The 20,791-nt window shown below is 48.0% G+C and overlaps 1 protein-coding gene across 1 annotated transcript in view; it reads right to left on the bottom strand.

Moving 5' to 3' along the window:
• The window catches only part of LOC119372558 (uncharacterized), a 40,246-nt gene extending 19,837 nt beyond the window's left edge, over positions 1-20,409 (bottom strand). The window contains exons 1-5 of the mRNA XM_037643038.2: positions 20,197-20,409; positions 16,385-16,562; positions 6,925-7,296; positions 3,967-4,253; positions 1,826-2,111 (exon numbers count right to left, since the gene is read on the bottom strand). Of these exons, the coding sequence (XP_037498966.1) occupies positions 1,826-2,111; positions 3,967-4,253; positions 6,925-7,296; positions 16,385-16,562; positions 20,197-20,339 (1,266 nt within the window). The 5' untranslated portion in view covers positions 20,340-20,409. The remainder of the gene's footprint in view (positions 1-1,825; positions 2,112-3,966; positions 4,254-6,924; positions 7,297-16,384; positions 16,563-20,196) is intronic.
• Between the last annotated feature and the right edge of the window lie 382 nt (positions 20,410-20,791).

The following is a 20,791-nucleotide window of genomic DNA, read 5'->3' as shown; positions in this document are numbered from 1 at the left end:
TAGCAAGAGCTGTTCCCTCATCTGGAAAAGAGAAAGTTCTTATCGAAGGCTAAGTCGAGAATTGAAAGGGAAGTCATTGAGGCGTTTTAGATGCGAAGCATCTTATGGCGGAGTTCAATACAGTAGTGGTGGTGGTGTGTGGCGTGACCACCCTGATTGCGCATGCGCAAACCCTCTCTCCACACACACACACACACACCTCCTCTCCACTCCGCTTTTCCACTGTCCCCTTCTCCACTCCCCTTATGAAACGCGGGCTCGACGTGCCGAAACGCTGCTTCGCATCACATCATGGTCCCCTTTAGCGGGAGTTTCATCGCAAAAAGAGGAGATAGCTGTGTCAGCTCTCCTTCGTTATCGTTACCAAGGGATGGAATAGAATTCTTAGATGGACCCATCAGGTGACTCCCACGTACGTGATGCGCACGCGCCTTTGTTGTTGTTTTGTAGCGTTAGCTACACTTGCCTAGCCGGAGCCGATTTCGCGTGATTCCTCATGAGCTGTGCTGCGCATGCGCGAGGATCAGTGCGGAGCCGGCATCTCATGCGCTCTCCGCCACCGCCACGCGGGGCACGCCGCTGCTGGTGGCGGAGAGCGGGAGGAGTGGCGTCGTAGCCGGGCAGACAGACTGGCGCCGGCGCGCGCGACTCGCCGCTGCTGCTCTGCGCATTCGAGAGGGGTGACGTCGTAGCCATGGCGGCGCGCAGCTATTCGCCTTCGATGTGCAGTCGCCGTCTGACAATGCGCTGGTGCCGCTTGATAGCGCCTCTGACTGGCGTTTGCAGGTGGGTAACGCCATGGAGAAGGAGAGCGCAAATGCTGCTCAAAGGCGCAGAAGAGCCGAGAAGCTTATGTCATCGGATCCCGAAGTAGTTGCCTGCCATTAGCGGTTCAGCGTACGAAGAATGAAGAAGCAACCTCACGTTGAGCAAAAATAAATATGCATGTGCCACATAATGCGTATACCGTGTGTGTGTGTCATTGGAGCAGCAGTAAGCATGATAATCAAGGTAATCCTAGACAATCTGGAAAGCTCAGAATAATCAGCTGAACCTTTGCTAACGCTACGTATATCTTGGCATAGTCGAGCTAAGCCACTGCAAATTTTTTAACTGTGTCATTGCGATTGTTCCTTGCTGTTTTGTTCGTTATATTGAAGAATCTTTAACTCACCTGTTTTTCCGCAAATAAAGTCAGTTGGAAGCTCTGCGCTTTTGTGCGTGTATGTGTTCCTGTTTTCGTCCTGTCTTCATCGCGCAGTATAAAACCTTTTTGAAGCTATCAACCAACTAGCCCAACAACATGCCTTGCTTTGAAAGAGCAGCTAGGAAGCGACCCATACTTCCGCTCCAAGGTTGTTACTCGTGACCAGTCATAGCGCTATTCTTATCAGCCCGAAACAAAATTTCACACCCGCGCGCAGTTCACTTACAGCGGCCATTACAAAAAACTCCGAGTGCGCGAAACGACTTTCATGAAAAAAATCACTGTACCCAGAGGAACGCTTCCTGGGAGAATCTGTGGGATGCAATGAACGCGAAAGGTGTGGCACGATGCTCGCCTAGCGAGAGAATCGCGTACTATACGGTAGCGCCAGTCCGGTTACTTTTGGCTACCCCTTCGTATTACACACACGGTCACTATTGTGCCGTTTTCATTTACATGTGGTATTCTAGCTGGCCAAGTAGAACTAAACTACACGCCACCATTCTGAATGAGAAGGTTTTCATGTTCTCTTTTAGACAGATTAAAGATAGCAATGTTTTTATTTTCAAACATGTTACAACAAACTAACAAATGTCGTCATCGATGCCGCCATCTTACCGGCAGAAACGAGTATATCGCGTCCAACACCCGCCAGCTGGCGCTCATGTTGAGAGCGTTCACCGACATGAAGCGCGTGGCGGAAATGACGCGGGACGCGATGTCGGGTGCGTACGCAGCCACCAGGGCGCGCATCGACCTGCGCACCGAGTCCAGCGCCATCCACGCGGGCGTCAAGTCCGGCACAGTGTCCGTCTGTATCTTCCACACCACTAGGGGCAGCACGTAGTCGACGGATTTGACGCATGCTCTGACCACGTACGGCACCCTCGCGCCACGTCCTTTCCTGCGTCAAGTGAGTGACAGTATGAGTGCCGGCGCCCCAAGGCGGCTTGCGTACTAAGCCCTTGCGTCTTTCCATTGCCTCTTTAAAGGGGCCCTTTATTTCGTTGGGAATCGCAGATACTTATATCCAGTGCTCATCATCATTGCCCATGTAAGCAAGAAGTGGCGGCACTGAAGCGCAAAAATCAATTTGCTTCAAGCTCCGAGCAGTCTCTGCCGACTTCGCTCCAATTCTTAACACTGTGCCTTCCTAATAACTCCTCTTTAGAACATGCTGTCCTCTAATCGGAACACATGCTTTCCGCAGCTATCGGCAGTCGATGCCACAAGCCTATGCTAACAAGAATTGGTGGCACTTAAGCGCGAAAATGGTGACATCACAAGAAAGAAAGGCAGGGAGGACCTCATTTACTCATGCTTGCCGCACACTTTTTTGTCTCGTTGTCCTCATTGCGCTTCATTAGTACAATAGAAGCTTATTGGAACGCCATCTTCGAGGCATACAGCATTACCAAAGAAAATAATCATAAATAAATAAACAACAGCACTTACTTTTCACTCTTCATTCAATTATTAGAGCAGAAAGGTTTGGCGGTTCTGCGAAATGTGAGAAATGAAGGGTGGAAGCTCAGGCATGTTAGTGGGACATATAAATATTCAAGGGGTCTCTTATGCGTTCACCTAAGCAGAGCCGCCTCCTTTTTTCTTCTCAGTCGATGTACCGATCCTGCCCCGCCAATCTCTGAAAGCTTCGTGCATTTAGCGTATTTTGGCACTGCCTCCAAGAGAGGAGGAACTTCACCTGGTTTTGCACTGCCTCCGTGATCAGCCTATATTTGACCAAGCTACGATGTCATGGGATGGCCGCATCATGTGACGTTGTGTCACGTGGCGTGACGTCGCACCAGAATTTGTGACGTCATCATCACGTCACACGTTTTGGTGATATGTGACGTCATCGCGTCGTCTTGTGGTGACGTCATCGCGTGATGGTGATTTTTTGCCTCACACGTCTCCGACGCCGCAGGACGCGAAACGCCGACGGTCAAATTTCGCGTTTGATGAGGCGTCTAAGGCTTTCGCCTTAATAAATCACCTCAATAAAATAAATAATTTCGCCTTAAGAAAATAAAACACAGCGCCACAGACAAGGAGGGGCGAAGAACGCACACAAAGCGCTGACTGTTGTTATTCTGCAGTCACCGACGCATTTGATAACTGCACCCTCTTCTACGCATGCCTGCATGCATACCATAATTGTATGGCAGTCGCTTGTTATTAAATGTTGGTGAAAGTCAGCGTTGTCTGTATGCTCTTCGCCAGTAGTTATCTGTTGCGCTGATCTTGCACTCGTTAAGTATGAGAAATAGCAAAGCAGCAGTAAGCGCACAATAGTTCTTTCTAAGCATTTTAAGCAAGACATGCATGCCCGTTCTTATTCATCCGGTGACTAGGACACGTGACCGTGACGCAAGTGAAGGTCGCTATTGAAAAATATTTTAAAGTAAAATGCGCAGGGCGTCATGTTAGCTATCACTTAACCCTGAAACATTACATGGTTTTTAAGGTGACATGAACGGTGGTTCGCAGATGTCATGACAGAAAGTTGGGCTTCATCTGCCCACATAACTTTCTGTGAGACAGAAAGCGAGGTGGACGGATGACATTACGCAGTATGCGGGATGAACGCAAGCACAGGAGCGGGTTAATTGGACAAACATGGCAGAAGCATTTGCCCTGCAGTAGGCGTAGTCAGGCTAAGGATGCTTATCATTCTTTATGAAGTTTCACTTCCGAAATAAACCGTTAGATGGGTAAGCTCAAGCCCACATCGTTCGATCCTCAGGTCGACGTACCCGATGTCGTCGAGCAGCGAAAAGAAGAGGAACCTGGAGGCGAACGGTGCCGCCATCCACACGGCGTAGGCGCCCAGCCAGAGCTTTAATCTCTTGCGGCTGATGTCGTCCGCCCATAGCTGCTCGCGCTCGAACTCTCTGTACAGGAGCGGTTGCAGGTTGACCACGGCGTCGTCGTACCACAGCTGCGAATCGTCCGGCAGCTCGCTGTTTAAGGCCAGCCGCAGGTCGCTGTCGTTCAGCGCCTGGTACGCCGGTGGCGAAAACTCGTCCCACAGACGCTGGACCTGACCACGGCAAAGCATACACGTGTTGCTAGGCCAGTCTCCGCCAGCTAACCACCGTATTAGACTTAAGCCTACTCCTAGGCCTAACCACGAAATTGTGGCGTGCATTTGCCTGACCTTTAAGAGCCACTAAGCGACACTAAGATCCCCCTCCCCTCCCCCCGCCAGAAAAATATCTGACTATGGCCCTTGATGCTATAAAACGGTCACTTCTGCTATGACATCTGCAAAATAGAAATTTCGTAACTGACGGGCAAACCGAAAATGCGAGACCAACTTGAAACACGCAGCCACGCATTACTCTGGGATGCAGCCAGTTTTTATTGCGCTCCACAGTATTCAAAACCGCCCTGCCTCATTCGGATAAAATTCGACCGAGCGTCCCACAGATTTGCCAGGCTCCGGAAGAGCAGTATCAATTTTTTTTTAAAGGAATTATGCTCGCGAAGTCTCAAATCTTTGTTTCCCTTAGAACATGTATATATGCTATCTTGTTTTACTGCAAAGCATGCTAGATCCAAAATGACTCGTGCACACTTCGGAGTATCAGCCGGGAATGGGAACATGGCCGCTGACTGATACGGATGAGCTAAATGTCAGCTTAAAAAAGGTCAACCTAATAAAGAGCAACTTAAAGCGAAACGTGCTGCGTACAAAGTGCCGTACATTTCATAGGCTGGTGTCGTCGTATTGTTTATACAGGGTGTTTCAAAGAATGTGTCCGACGATCCTCAAAAATAAGGAAAATGGAGTATTTGCCCGACGCCATCGTAATTACTTTTTCTGTGGCGGCAGATATCTTAAGAAGCAAATTATATGAATGAAAAATTAATTAACTTTCTAATTAGAGGATACAGGTGGTGCCGTCAAATGGTAGAATCAGTACTTCCTGCGAAGAGCCCATTGCTGCTTCGAGATTTTGAATGAAGTATCATGAAACTTGATTCCCACAATGCCTGAGATCTGCCGGACATTTTTTGTAGTACGCAGTCACTATTCTGTGGTCCAGACCACAGAATAGAGTGCAGCTTTATTCTGTGGACCACACAATAAACGTGCGCGCTGTGGGCTGTGCAGAAATGTTCTGTAGCCCAAGCAGCCCACCTCTCTTGACGACGATTTTCTGTCACAAATTGCGAGGGATCATTCTGTGAACCCACTCCATGAAGACTTCGATTTGTCAACGCTCGAGCTCACTTGACGACAGCTTCTCTCGCGAATCTCAATATGTGCTCGCCGTTTTGTGAATCGCTATTGAAGACGCGTATGCGTGAAAGATTCCAATGTTTTGACATATGCCAGTATTGATATCAGCCACAGATAAACTTGTTATTGTGAACGGAAGCAGCAAAACGAAGGCGTATAATGATAACAAATTACAGCGGTTCTAAAATTTCGTGAACCTGATCTATCGCGTGCGGAACACTAAAGTCACTTTCACCACAGTACGTTTGTGTCGTGAAAAAGTGCACTAACATTTGCACTGGAGACTCGAATTTTGAGCAATCCTTCTGAATTGGCGCGGCCATAAATCACCCGTAAAAGAACGCTAACGCCACCGCGAAAAGAAAACAATAATAACAAATGACAGCGTGTATAAAATTTTCTGGCCTTGATCCATCGAGTACGCAACGCTTAAGCCACTTTCGCCGCAGTACATCTGTGTTAAGCAAAAAGAAAGCGCAATAAGATTGGCGAGAACCTACTAGTTGTCACTAGACACAGAACACTTAGTAACTTAATTAGATACATTTGCACGCGCCGTATAATTACGAGTACTTGTATGATCGTCAACGTCTGAAAACTTTACAGAAACAGCTAAAGTAGCCCCTTACCAATCTCAGTGCACTTCTTTTTGCACGACACTAATGCACTGCGGTGAAAGTGACTGAAGTGTATCCTGACACGAGAGACAGGGCCAGAGTATTTTAGTAGTGTCGCCCTTTCTCGTTATGATTCCCTTCTCGCGGTGGCGTTGACGCTGTTCTTAAGATCTGTGGCTGTGTTCGCACAATCGGGGGGATCGCTCAAAATTTGAGTCTCCCGTGCAGATCTTAGTGCACATTTTCTTCTTGCATGACACAAATGTACTGTGGTGAAAGTGACTTAAGTGTTCCGCACTCGATAGATCAGGTCCAGAAATTTTTAGAACAGCTGTCATTTGTTATAATACGCCTTCTTTTTGTTGCTTCAATTCACGACAAGTTTACCTGCTTTGGCATGTAAGACCAGCAAGCATGCCAAAGGTGGGCCTTGCCTTCGTATTTCGAACCTTTCACGCAAGCGTCTTCCAACTCGCGTACTATGCCCGGAAATGGCCTCCTTGGTCCGGACTTATTCACAAAGCTGCGAGCGAATATTGCGATTCGCGAGAGAAGCTGTCGTCAAGAGACCACAGAATAGATTGGGACTCTATTCTGTGGTCTGGTGCGCAGAAACCGTCGTCAATTGAGGTGGGCTGCTTGGGCTACAGAACATTTCTGCACAGCCCACAGCGCGCAAGTTTATTGTGTGGTCCACAGAATAAAGCTGCACTCTATTCTGTGGTCTGGACCACAGAATAGTCACTGCGTTTGTAGTAATTTCCTGTGGAACGGACCTCGAGCCACCCACTTTGTACTTCCCGCTGCACATACACCGTCACTGCGCAGGTTGTCAGCTTTAGTGTTACCTGTTTGCTGAGCTGTTTGTGGGTTGCGGCGACGTCGGCTATCATGAGCGCGTACGACTGGCCGACGCCACCGATCATCTCGGCACAACGTCGCAGGTAGAGGCGATACGTGCGACGCTTGGCCAGTCTCTGCACGTCGCTTATCCAGCTGAGCACGCGCTTGTCGAACATCACGTACAGGGTGTTGCGGCGGGTCGGCAGCACCGGGTCCCGGCCCACTTGGAAACCCCAGAGCAACGGCAACCCGAGGCCCAGCGATGACTTAGTCATGGAGCGCAGCAGGTCAGCGCGACTCGCGGGCGAAGGGTTCGGCCACGTCAGGTCGAGCTGCCGAAGGAAGTCCTTCATGTCTGAGGTTCCTTCGTGCAAGCCCTGCGTTTACCCGACCAGGCATAATAGGTATCTACAGTGGGGCTTGTGTAGGGGCTGGTTGTAACATCGCGGATGAAACAGGCAGCGCTGTAGATTTCACAACGACGGCAGACAAGAACGACACAGACGAAGCGCGTCTAACAACTGGTTTAATGAAACCAAAAGACAAAAATATTCGAAGACATAGAAGGAGAAATATTGGCCGCGTATCTGCGTGCACCGCTGCAAATGCCGTATAAAGACGATAGAGGAGGCGCTGCGTGAGATATGGACGCCATCTGGCAATACGTTGGGAAACATGAGCTTGTGCAGAGGGTTTCCTTCCACCGTGGCAGAGGGCGTTCGTCGGCGCGCATATGGCATTTTCAGCGCAGCCGCATTTTCAGCGCAGCTTAAGAAACGAGGGTCTTTAGAATCACGTATCTGTGTACTTTCTATTAAAGGAACACACCGCCTAATACTTACCTAGTGATGTTGCGCCTCAGGTATGCGTAATATTTACTTTTTGATCGACAACGTTCACAAGTATAAACAGCCGTACCAGTTCAAGATGGGTGGGCGGTAAGCAAGTGGTTCAACTTTAGCCGGGTCGCTGAATCGGGTGAGAGACAGACAAACAGACAGACAGACAGACAGACAGACAGACAGACAGACCAAAATTTCTGCGTTTAAGTTTCCCAAGAAAGACTATCGTCTTTAATAACTTGTAAAAGCACAAATTATGCTGTCGGGGAAGCTTGGCGCTGCGTGAGCACTCCGTCCATTGCACTCACAGACAGGCAGGCAGGTGGCATTTCCAGGGAAACAAAGTTAATTTTGATCACCACACATGTTTGATATGCCATATCACTGATATGGCATTTTGTTAATGTAAATTTCCAAGAGAGATGCATGTGTGTTTTTAACATTTTTAGCACTTATGTTAGCCCATATGCGGTTTGCCCACAGTGCCCTCTCCTGTTATGTATTTGTCCACCCTTCTTGCCTCTTTGTTTCTTTAAATACAGTTGTCAAATTAGCTTCGTCTGTGTCGTTCTTGTGTGTCGTCGTTATGCACTTTGCAGCGCTGCCTCTTTCATCCGTCTATAGTGGCCAATAGTTGGTTTGCCAACGGCATGACCGTTCATTATGCTAAAAGGTCTGACAACCGGCCCGAATTTGTCTACAAGACACCGGCGGAAGTTAAGAACTGTGAATTATAGTGACAAAATCGAGCATTCTTTTTCAATATTTAAGTGCACTAAAATTTTCAAATTGCGTTTGAAATTCAGAGAAAACCGGCATGTCATGTCGCCTGGAGGCCAGCCTATCATTAATGCGATAATTGGTCGTTCGCATTGTTGAACGTAAAATGCTGCTGTTTAGGCGCAACACAATTCGTGCTTAAAATTATTAGACATCGCCGTTTTATTCAGTGCTAATTACGAAATAAAAGGAATCGAGTCGCGGCGCATGCGCTGCAAACCGCAGCGCACGAATACCAACTGCTGCCGCGCTCGCCTACCACTGTATGCGCCATTTATTACGTGTATGGCTTCGTCGGCGCGGGAGATCGAAAAATTTCTGTTAAAAAAATGTTTCACGGAGTTTTCATCCTTACCACTCCACGATTTAGACACACCGACCACTGAGCTTTCTCATGCATGAAACGACACAGGTGCCATAATAAATTGTTGTCAGTCTCTTAATGCGTACCGTGATCGGTAACACGTCCGTGTCACTGCAGTACAAACGGCTTAACCAATACAAGCCATCTCAATCATTCTTGATCTGAAACTTCTCTGCAGCCCTGTAACGTCTGTGCGCACGAGATCAGCCGGGATACCTCGATAGGTTATGCCTTTTCTACGCACTAAGGTTCCAGGTACCCCCTTGACAGGGTTCCCCTACAGAGCCTCGATGATGGCTACGACTATGCATTCAGTTCAGGCAAAAATCCGATCTAATCACTGGCGCACTAGCGCTATAGTTTTGAGCATTCTGCAGTATATTTATTGTAAGTTCTAGCCGTCTAAAAATTCGCTAGCCGGCAATGCACCAATCACAGGTGGGAAAAAGACAACAGAGTAAATGCGAGGTGAAAGGCCACTAGCTAAATTAATTCTTTGAAAACATTGTTATTATCTCGAGAAATCACTGCCTACCGCTTGTGCTTGCGCCTTTAATCTGTCAGAACTGGGTGCGGCATATTTGACTTTGGTGTAGGAACTATAATAAATAACAAATGTAAGATAAGCGCGATAAACCAGCGAATAACACACAAAAAGCTTTGACTTTCAACTTGGTTGTTGAATGTCAGTGGTGTGTGTGTTACTGACGAGATTATACGCTAGTGGACTGTGAAAACGTGTCAAGCGTCTTAACACGCTCCTTTGCAAAAAGCGAATTCTCTAGCAAAATATCAGTACTGCAGAATACGCGCGATGTGTCTGGCCACGCTTGCTTGCACGCGGAACAATTTTTAAAGGTGTTCGCTTTCGCTTTAAGAGGCATGCTCTGTGGCGAAGAGGAACGCTCGTGCGCTTGGTGACTGAAGACGTGCGCGTCTCGGCTCTGCAGACAACCTCACTTTCTTTCCGCAAACATCACCAGAGACCAATGTGACTCATCTCACTCGAAAGAACACGACGAGAGGATTGCGCCGATACCATCGCCAAGACCGTGAGTGCATTTTCCACTTCTCAACGGCTTCTTGAAGTATCGACGCGGCGGCGGCGGCGGCGGCGGCCTCGCCAAGCCAGACGCGCCATGGAATGCATAGCCCTCGTCAAGCCTAGGCGTTGTCGACGATTCTGGCGACAGCAATGAGTTCAACTTCGCTTCCAGGACCTTCTAGTGGTCCCGAAAATCACATTGTTCCCTCCGCTGGTGCCAGCGATGAACCCTCAATGGATTTTCAAGAAACTCAAGTGGATTTTACGACTCAACGCCACGAGACGCCGCTTGCGCACAAAGCGGCGCAAGACAACGACGGCAACTGGAACATAGTGATGCGGAAACGCAGTAAAAAACAGCTCAACAAGGAAAGTGTCAGCCTGCACCAAGCCAGCTGTCAAGAGAAGAACGCCAACAAACCTTTATGCAATAAGGAAGAAGCTTCGCAAGGCTTTCGCGCTAGAAATTCAGGCAAGCCTCCCATCCGACGGAAATTGCCGCCACTACCTAAGAGTGACATCAAAGTAATTATTAGACCCAAGAAAGGCCTACTCGTTAGCAACTATAACAACCATGATATTGCACGGTCAATAGTCGCTGCATGTGGAGATCCCCACAAATGCAAAGATGGAGACATCTTGACTAGACTTCGCCACGGATCCAACATTATTATAGTTAGCACGCCAAGTGAGCAGGCTGCTGATGCAATACGAAAGCTGGATAAAATAAACCTCCAAGGACAGATGCACGAGGTCAACGCCTACGTGGCTGCACCAGAAGGCGTCAGCAAAGGCGTCATACATGGAGTAGACAGAGGTACCACTTCAGAAGAACTCCTGGCTCATCTCAGAGTACGAACTCAAGGAGTTAAAATTCTGCATGCCAGAATGCTGGGACAAACAAAGACTGCAGTTATCACATTCGATGGAGACTTCGTTCCTCGATACGTGAACTACTACGGAGGCGAAGAACCATGCTACCCGTACAAGCCAACCAAGCAAGTCTGCAAAGTCTGCAACAGGCTAGGTCACCGCTCCGACGTTTGCCCTCATCCAGAGAACCCTGCGTGCGAAAGATGTGGGACAGAAAACCCGGAACAAGACCACACCTGTGAGTTACAGTGCGCCTTGTGCGGGGAGGCACACCTAACTGGCGACACTCACTGCAAAAAGAAGCTCAAGCCAATTCGACGACACGTGCCGCGATCTGCGCAAAAACACACAGGTACCGCCGGACGACGGAAATGGTTCAGCTCTGATAAGGACTTTGACTCATCTGGAAATGAACTTGAGGCCACAAAGCGTCAGCCCCGCTCTCTATCTCGCTCCCAGTCGGCAGGCAACGAATTCACCACTACCGAAGACGACACCTCCTCAACCAGTTCAGCACCGACAGCTAAGAAAATGAAGAAAAAGAAAACCAAGAAAGCCTCTAGGAAGACGGCTGATCACCAGAACCCTCCGTCCAGTCATGAGCTGAGGTGGGCAGATATCGCTTCTTCCGCTGCTCCGAAACACAAAAATCTATCACAGCTTGAACAGGAGAACAATTCGTTAAAAAAGGAACTTCAGAAACTTCAAAAACAACTGCAGACCGAACGACAGGACTCCCTTCGCAGAATAAGGGAACTAGAACTCAAACTAACTAACAAAATCAATCAATTAGAACATCTTGAACCATCTAAAACAGCACCGCTCTTAACCCAGCAACAAAAGCAAGTTGCTGCAGAAGCTATGGAAGTGGCAATACCAACGCTCGACAACCCATCCATAGGAAATAACCTGACCGCGAACGATATTAAAGACATTTTCTTAGAACATTTCCGCCATTTCGCCGAACAACTCAATGAACGACAGGAAAAACTACGCAGCGAACTAGAAACTCAGAGGTGCTACACCGAGGAAGCTTTGGGCTCCATGCAGCGACAACTCAACAAAAGAACCGGAACCACGCTAAAACTGAAAGGCGCAAAAGCTAGCCGTATAGACAATGATGAATCGCAAACCTCTGGCACCGATCTGCCAGCAGAGTTAAAGAAATAAATCACTTGTAGGAAACATGGCTAGCAGGACATTCCTTAGCAAGCAAAATACACCGGCCCAAAACATTGACATTTGGCAATGGAACTGCCGCTCGTTTCGAAACAAAGCGGCAGCACTCCACAACTTCATTCAAAACTCTATAACCCCTCCAGACGTAATTTGCTTACAAGAGGTGGGTACACAACCCGCTAAACTACGCAACTATTACGTCTTGGGGGAGCCCCAAAACACCAAAGTACAGACGCTGGTGCACAGGCAGGTCACGGCGATTCAAAAATCTATAGGCGTACCAGAACTCGACACTAATTTTCTTCTAGTTGGCGTCCTACCGAACAAAAAAGCGAAAACCAGAACTTGGATCCTTAATATATATAGTTCGCCAAAGAGCAAAGGCTCTGACATTCCAGCAATTTTAACGGCAGCCAAACGTGTGGCGGGCGCCAGGGATACACTTGTGGTGGTGGGCGACTTCAATGCGCCCGCAATTTCGTGGGGTTATGCCACTGACTCCCCCAAAGGAAAACTGGTTGAACGCACGATAGAAGACCTAAACCTTTCTATCTTAAACCATCCAGATACCCCTACACGAACTGGCAATAGTGTCAGCAGAGACACGGCTCCTGACCTCTCTCTAACCAGCAATGCACAACATGCAACTTGGACAAACCTTGGTGAAAATCTGGGCAGTGATCACGACATCATCTGCACAGCCTTAAACTCACCGAAAATCCGCAAGGCATTGGGCAAAATAATCTTAACAGATTGGGATAAATTCCGTAAACATCAACGATCCCTCAACTCAAATGACGCACCCACAAGCATAACAGAATGGGTAGCACAGATTAAAGAGGCTCATAAAAGCACCTCTAAAGAAATTACTCGCACAATGGAATACCCTGTGGTAGATCGCCACCTATTAAGGTTATGGGACGATAGGCGAAAATTAGCAAAACGCTGGAAACGCCAGAAGTTAAACAAAAAGTTGGAGCAGCGGCTCTCAGCCCTAGCACAGGAGTCTAACGAATATGCAAGAAAGCTGGAGCAAGATAACTGGGTTCAGTTTTGCAGTTCTTTGCGGAATACATTAAGCACCTCAAAAACATGGACGATACTAAGAAGTATTCTTAACCCAGAACAAACCAAGACGGAAAATGAGCACCGGGTAAGGAAGATAATAAATTCATTTGAAGGCTCAGAACAAGAACTCATTCAGACACTTAAGGACACATACGCTAGTACGACCCCTGGTCTCCGCCAGTGCACAAGTCCTAGGAACTATCAGGGTCAACCAAACCATGAACTAGATGCCCCAATCACAAAGGCTGAAGTATTCGCCGCAGCTAGATCGGCGCGAAAAAAAAAACACAGCTCCAGGCCCAGACAAAATAACCAATAGTATACTGCGAAACTTAGATGGCTCTACTCTTGACGGTCTGACGGAGATGTTTAACTCTCAATATTGGGAAACGGGAGAAATGCCCAAAGAATGGAAAGAAGCACACATCATCCTAATCCCCAAACCAGGTAAAATCCCGTCACTAAGCAGCCTTCGCCCTATAGCTCTGACGTCCTGTCTGGGCAAATTGTTCGAACGAGTCATCCAACGCAGACTACAAACCTACATAGAAAAACACAACCTTTTCCCCCGCACAATGATAGGTTTTCGAGAAGGTCTATCCACTCAAGATGCCTTTTTGTTGCTGAGGGACGAAGTACTTAACAACGTAGCACCCGGAAATGAAAATCTAATTCTGGCGTTAGATCTGAAAGGCGCATTTGACAATGTGTCTCACGAGGCCATATTGCGAGGTCTGGAGGATATAAATTGTGGTAAACGAGTCTTCACCTACATCTACAACTTCCTCGCAGGAAGGACCGCAACAATAGGCCTAGGTAGAATTCGATCAGAAAATTTTGAGATGCCCAGTAAAGGAACCCCTCAAGGCGCAATACTATCCCCTTTACTTTTCAACTTAGCAATGTTAGATCTCTGCAGACGCCTAGATCAAATACCAGACCTCGGCTACACCGTATATGCAGACGATATTACGCTATGGACCTCTAAAGGATCGCTCGGAAACAAAGAATGGACACTGCAACAGGCCGCTGACGCTGTGTCTACCTTCGCTCGGCAAAGTGGTCTGCAATGCGCACCCGAAAAGTCCGAATTCATTCGTATACTGCCACCACGCAGTGGCAACAAAAAAACACAAGAACTCGTGGAGCTTTTCGTTGACGGTCACCGCATACAGGAGGTACCCAAACTTAGGATACTGGGCTTCTGGTTACAGCAGAATGGGCGGGCCACCCATACGATACGGGCTCTACGAACCACTACCAACAATGTAGCGAAAATGATTCGTCGAATTACCTATCATAAACAAGGAATGAAAGAGACAGACACCATCACGCTGGTGCAAGCCTTAATAATTAGCAGAGTCACCTATAGCCTTCCTTATTATTCATTAAACAAAACTGAAGAATCACAGGTGGATTCAATAATTAGAACAGCTTACAAAACGGCACTCAGTCTTCCCCAAAGCACATCAACAGAGAAATTACTGGCGCTAGGCATCCACAATACTTACAGTGAACTCGCTGCGGCGACTATGATAACACAACGAGAGAGACTCAGCCAGACCGTAGCGGGCAGAGACATATTAAAGAGGGTTGGAATTCCACCCTACCCGCAGCATGTGGGCAAGGAGCTCGAGGAGCTTGATCCATCGGACAGGGACCACTTATACGTGGCCCCATTGCCGAGGAACATGCACCCAGAGCGCCATAAGGGGAGACGTAGGGCTCGCACAGCGTGGCTCCGCGCACTCCTGCGCCGCCTGAACAGGGAAGACGTCTACTATGTGGACGTCGCTTCCTACAGGCAACCACTTCCTCTAAAGAAACGTCATGACCATCAAAACTTTGTCGCGGTGGTGATTGACAAACATGCTGAAATAGTAAATGCGCTCTCGTTCAGAGACTCCTCAGTGGCGGAGGCGGAAACCAGGGCCATCGCGCTGGCCATACATACCGCTGAACGTAAAGGACATGACAGCACCATCGTCACGGACTCTCAGGCAGCCTGTCGTCTCTTATTACGAGGCAGAATTCCCAGTGGATGCCGTGGTTTAATAAAGCATCGCGTCAATAACGACCATACAATCTTCTGGTGCCCGGCTCACGCAGGGTTGGAGGGAAATGAGAGGGCGGATGCCGCGGCTCGTGCATTAACTTTCCGAGCACAGGCTCTGGCCCCCTCAGCAGATTTGCGAACCCCCGCGCCTTCTGACACCTACAACCCCACAATCGCAAAAGACCTGCTTGCCCATCAGCGTTTTACCCGACAAGTATACGCCCCTCCCGACAAACGCCTAACAGGAGAGGAGGCAATAAATTGGAGAAAAATTCAAACTGGGGTTTATCCCCACTTAAAGAGATTACACGCCATGTTCCCTACGTGCTATCGAAGTTCCTGCCCCTGGTGCGGAGGAAGCCCTACACTCTACCACATTACCTGGGGCTGCTCTAAACACCCCCCACACCTGACACACACAGGCACGATACCAACACACACGTTGGAGCAGTGGGAGGCGCGACTGTCCAGCTCAGACCTGGCCGATCAGCAAGCGCTGATCGACCAGGTTGAACGGGCGGCCAAGGCCAGTGGGGCCCTCGACTAGGGTTCCCCCCAAAAGAATTTTTTTTTATTGTAAATAAAGTTTATCTCTCTCTCTCTCTGTGGCGAAGGTTTTTCAACATCGCGCTTCGTTACTAGAGACCCACAAATCAAGCACATGCTCCGGCACATTTTCAACATTCTCATTTATTCCTATTTTCAACATTGTAATTTGCCTTAGGTATTTATTATTATATTAAATTTTATTGGCGCAAGGGCATGAATTTGTTTTAGATAAGGACTCCGCTTACGTCATATCTGCACGCGACCTCACGCGTGTGTACGATGTAACTTGCGGTTATACACATCTAAGCCGTGGGCGGTCTCACAGGTGTCGGATACTCGGTCGGTAATGATAATAACTGTCTGTGTTTCACGTTCCAAAACCACCATATGATTATGAGGAACACCGCAGTGGAAGGCTGCAGAAATTTGACCATGTGGTGTTCTTTAACGTACACCTGAATGTAAGTGCACGGGCCTCTAGCATTTCGCTTCGATCGAAATCCGGCCGCCATAGATGGGATTCGATCCCGCGGTCTTCGGGTCAACAGTCCAGTACCATAACCACAATACCACCGTGGCGGGTACTCAGTCGGTCGTTCCAATATGGCCGGGACATAGCTACATGAATATGCTATGAGCATTTCAGAGGCATAATATGCGCATCTCGACACATGTAAGCGACTGAGTATGACAGGATGCAGCGTCGTACCTGTCCCAAGCAGTGCAGCAGAAACACGGCCGCTTTGTCGAGTGCGCTCTTGGGGCTCCGGGGAATCGTGCGGCCGAGCAGCGTGCTGATCACTTGGCGGTCGGCGTAGCGCCGGTACTTGTGCACCGGCACGTCATGGCGACGCTCGCCCACAGATTCCCAGCCGCCGCAAACGTGCCTGAATGATACGGCGCGTGTGCATGTTTGCAAGGTGTATGGTTATACACTTGTGGAGCTTTGCAATCAACAGCGACCGTGGACGTAGCCATCCAGACCATATGAAGGCAGCGAAAATTTGTAAGCGCCCTACACTAGGCTGACAGGACAGTCACTGCTGACAACTGTGGATGTTTATTGGAAGAAAAAGTTTCTCCTTTCAAGCAATAAGACCGCGTGTGCGGTCCCGTCAGTTACGCGCTGTTTCAGCCGATGTGCCTTACCAATTGTTCCAAACCCTTGACGTTAGTAAGTGATATTCACTTAATTTACATCCTCATCTACATGATATCCGGCTGAAACACTGCTTTAGGCATCTTCAGAATCAGCTACAAAGCGATGACGCACAACGATATCCAAGATATAAGTTACACAACATGCCACAGCGAAACTGCAATAGCGACACGGCAAAATATCTTGTATTACCGCAAGAAAATGTCGTAGCTCTCGTGATGCAACCATGTGCGAGAGTGATGCTTGTCGCGTGCACAGTTCTGGCGCCATTTAACGAGGACCAGCGCCACTTTTACTAAGGCAACTACTTAGTGCTGACAACGGCAGTTCCAGTTAAACAAAATGACCCATTCTGTGTAGCGAACCGAGCCAACTAACCGTCCCTTGAGCAAGGACGATTCCCTGATTTGCGCAAAAAAAAAAGCATATTACCCCACTCCTACGAATGGGTTCCAAATTAAATTCACAGCTTCAGAGAAAATTTCAGTCACGCACCATAGTGCGTAAACAGGTATTATTGTTGTATTGCGTAATCACCTCGACACTAGAATCATTTTTTTCCTTGCTAAGGACAAAGCTTTCGACTTCAGTACTACATTGAAGTTGATACAGGTGGCGGCTTCGCAATTTTTCTGTTGTTATCTGTTAGACGTCTTGGCACTTTGTACGACAAGGTGCTGGGGCGTCGCGCCAATATTCAAGTTTTGTGACTTCCTCGTCGTGAAAAGTTCCAGTGTGTCGTAACAGGGCGGCCGTTTCTCCAGAGCGTCGGACGCGCTCGGTTTCTATTAAAGGAGACCTGACAAAAAAACTTTCGCCCCGCGTTTCTTTTTTGCTGCAATGTGTTGCTAGGGGCCTGTTAGTCATAACACGGCACATCGTTTGCTGCAGCGCGCGACAGATAATTAATTACAAGCTCCTCATTACCGACACAGCCTCAGTTTCGGTTTGACAGAGCTCCAAAAACGACAAGCCGCCGGGTGCAACTATCACGACCTAGCGAGTTAAACGCTCGGTCACGTGAGCACACAGAACAGTGACGCATTTCCGCGCGGTATGTCGTCGTCGGGCTCATCGTCGTCTGATGGCGACGATTTTCTTGCGGCGGGGATCGAAGGAATTTTCGACGTGGCGAATCACTTCAGGTTTGACCCGCTGGCGCGGAGCGATTCGTCGGGAAGCACGTTAAAACAGAAATGGCGGCTATGACGTCATCGTAACTTGTACCGGCTGCAACGGTTACGTAGGGGAAGTAGGGGGGTCACCTCGGGTCACCTCCGAGGGTGTCAATGCACTAGGTGCGGCCTATAATGCTGGATCGCGCTCGCGAACTTCAAAATTCATATAAGATACCTTCCAAGCTTTATTCGCTGTCGATATTTTGCAGATGGTACACGCACTTACACGGGAATCGATCCAGCAGGCTATCTCGGCCGCGAAATTTTGTGTCAGTACCCCTTTAATAATAATATCTGGGGTTTAACGTCCAAAAACCACGATGTGATTATGAGGGACGCCGTAGTGGAGGGCTCCGGAAATTTCGACCACCTGGGGTTCTTTAACTTGCGCCTAAATGGAAGTACACGGGCCTCAAGCATTTTCGCCTCCATCGAAATTGCAGCCGCCGCGGCCCAGATACGATCCCGCGACCTTCGGGTCTGCAGTCGAGCGCCATAACCACTAGACCACCGTGGCGAGGCCGCTCGGTTTCTATTGCGCCATTAAATTCCGATGATGAATATTTCAAATTACGTGGAGTTTATGAGACTTCTAAAAATGACGATGCCGTAGACTGTGACGGACTACATGTTTTCTATATAAGCAACAGCCCTCCAGTCAATAATCACGACGTTAATTAACAAGAATTTGTTAGTATTTCTATATTATTTTAGCTACGGTAAAGTATTTCCGCCTCGACGTGCAGCACATGTGCGAACATGACAGGAGCCTGACTATCATACTAGGGTGAAAATGTTTTACGAAAAGTCTGCATTTTCTAAAATAAAGTGTGTTACCTATTCTGCATCCGACAGCACTTGTTCGTTAGCCTGCATTGGTCCTTTTCATAGCCCTTCAGACACTTCTACTGGGAGTTGGTTTCCGAGAACCAATACACTCCCATTTTTCTAAAGCATCTTACAGTTACCTCACACGTGAGAGCGAAGAAACTTTAGTTCGCTCCGAATTTCTGTCAAATCCCGGTAGCAATTACCGCTGTGCTGGCTCTTAGCTGTTCATCTCCCGGACTTTCCTTATATAACTCTAAGGAGCTCTATGGTGTTCTCTCAGTCTTAGCCTCCGATATGTGTATATACAATTAAAAGCCTCACTGAAAAGACAAAATAATTACGACATTTCGACCGGTGACCGCATGTCTTCGAGAATGAAGGTTGCAGATGGTGAAGGAGTCTAAATGAATTTTCGCGTGATACGTACGCATATGCACACATGGTCAGGGATGAGGGGAGTTAAATAGGGTGATCAAAAAAGGGAATTCAGCGGCGTGTTCGCATCAGCGTATAATTCAAGGGAAAATGTATTTGAACACCGTCTTTGAGAAAGGCCGGTACCCGGCCGAAATACCAGAATAAATAGTATGCGATTTCGCTGTCACGGTTTGCCGGTATATGCTTAACCGAATAGGGAGGAAGTTTCTGTTGATTATATATATATATATATATATATATATATATATATATATATATATATATATATATATATATATATATATATATATATATATATATATATAACCCTGAGCAAGCGCCCCCCCCCTCTACGGTAAAAGATAATTGGACATGATTTGGAGGGGGGGCCCTTGCTCGGACGCAGGCCAAAATTCAAGATGGCGGCGGAAGAGCCGCTAATTGCTTCTAATGAAAGGCTTTATTGAAGACGCATGCATTTACTGTTGTTACTGAACCGGAGGCAATACTCGTGTGAAATTTCATTTGTTATGACAAAAGGGAAAGACGTTCTTCAAATCAGAATGCAACCCCTAAGCACCACACTGTTGAAGTACTAATAAATAAGACTCAAAAATTGGGTTCCTGACAACCGCTGCAGCAGGGTTCGCTAACAGAGAACAGGTTGAAAAGAAATTGCGAGAGGGAGGGGGGGCGCTTTCTCGGTATTTTGCAGTACACACACACACACATATATATATATATATATATATATATATATATATATATATATATATATATATATATATATATATATATATATTGCCTGGTCATCCTCGCAACCTTGTTGTGAATAAACACAATTCAATATATCTATATATATATATATATATAATAGCTAAGTCACGGCCTAGAAACGTAGACGCCGTAGAGAATGAGGGAGGAGAAGTGCCGCACCGGTAGAAGTCGTCGCACGGGTGCACGCTGTGGTCGATGGAGGCGAGTAGCTCATCCTCGAGTGAGAAGCACCGGTCGCCGCAGCCGGCGCTCCCGACGACATGTAACAGTAAGGCGGGCGTCGCCAGTAACGTCGCAGTCATGGAGAACGCCACAAGGACCACGAACGTCCCGTACCGAAGGGCCGACTCGGCACACGATACGTCCGCGGGCGCCTCTGGAAATGGAGGGCGATGGTAGCGGCGGTAAGTTGGGGACACCGTCAATTCCAACGCACACCCTTGCGTGAGTGTCATCTTCGTCTCGCTCGACTGCTCATTCCAAGGTTTTAACCCACTGTTGGTGAATTGATCAAGTCGGCGGTGTTTACCCAGAGCGTCAAAAGAAGTAGAAGCGAGAACATTTAATAATTATAAGGTTTCTGGGCAAGTGAGTGAGGTGTTCAGTCCAGAGCTCCCTTGGCCTTTGCGGCTCGCTGGGCTTGGTCGAGCAGAGCGAGCTGGCCGTAGCGATCCTTGCTAGCAAGCCAGTGATCCCATTGCCTTGCTCGAGGTGTTGTTCTCAAGAAGGAAACTTGAAGAAAATAAGGCCGGGT

The sequence above is a fragment of the Rhipicephalus sanguineus genome, chromosome 10, assembly GCF_013339695.2.
Source record: "Rhipicephalus sanguineus isolate Rsan-2018 chromosome 10, BIME_Rsan_1.4, whole genome shotgun sequence".
In the NCBI taxonomy this organism is placed as follows: Eukaryota; Metazoa; Arthropoda; class Arachnida; order Ixodida; family Ixodidae; genus Rhipicephalus; species Rhipicephalus sanguineus.
This window is presented reverse-complemented; position numbering and strand designations above follow the sequence as displayed.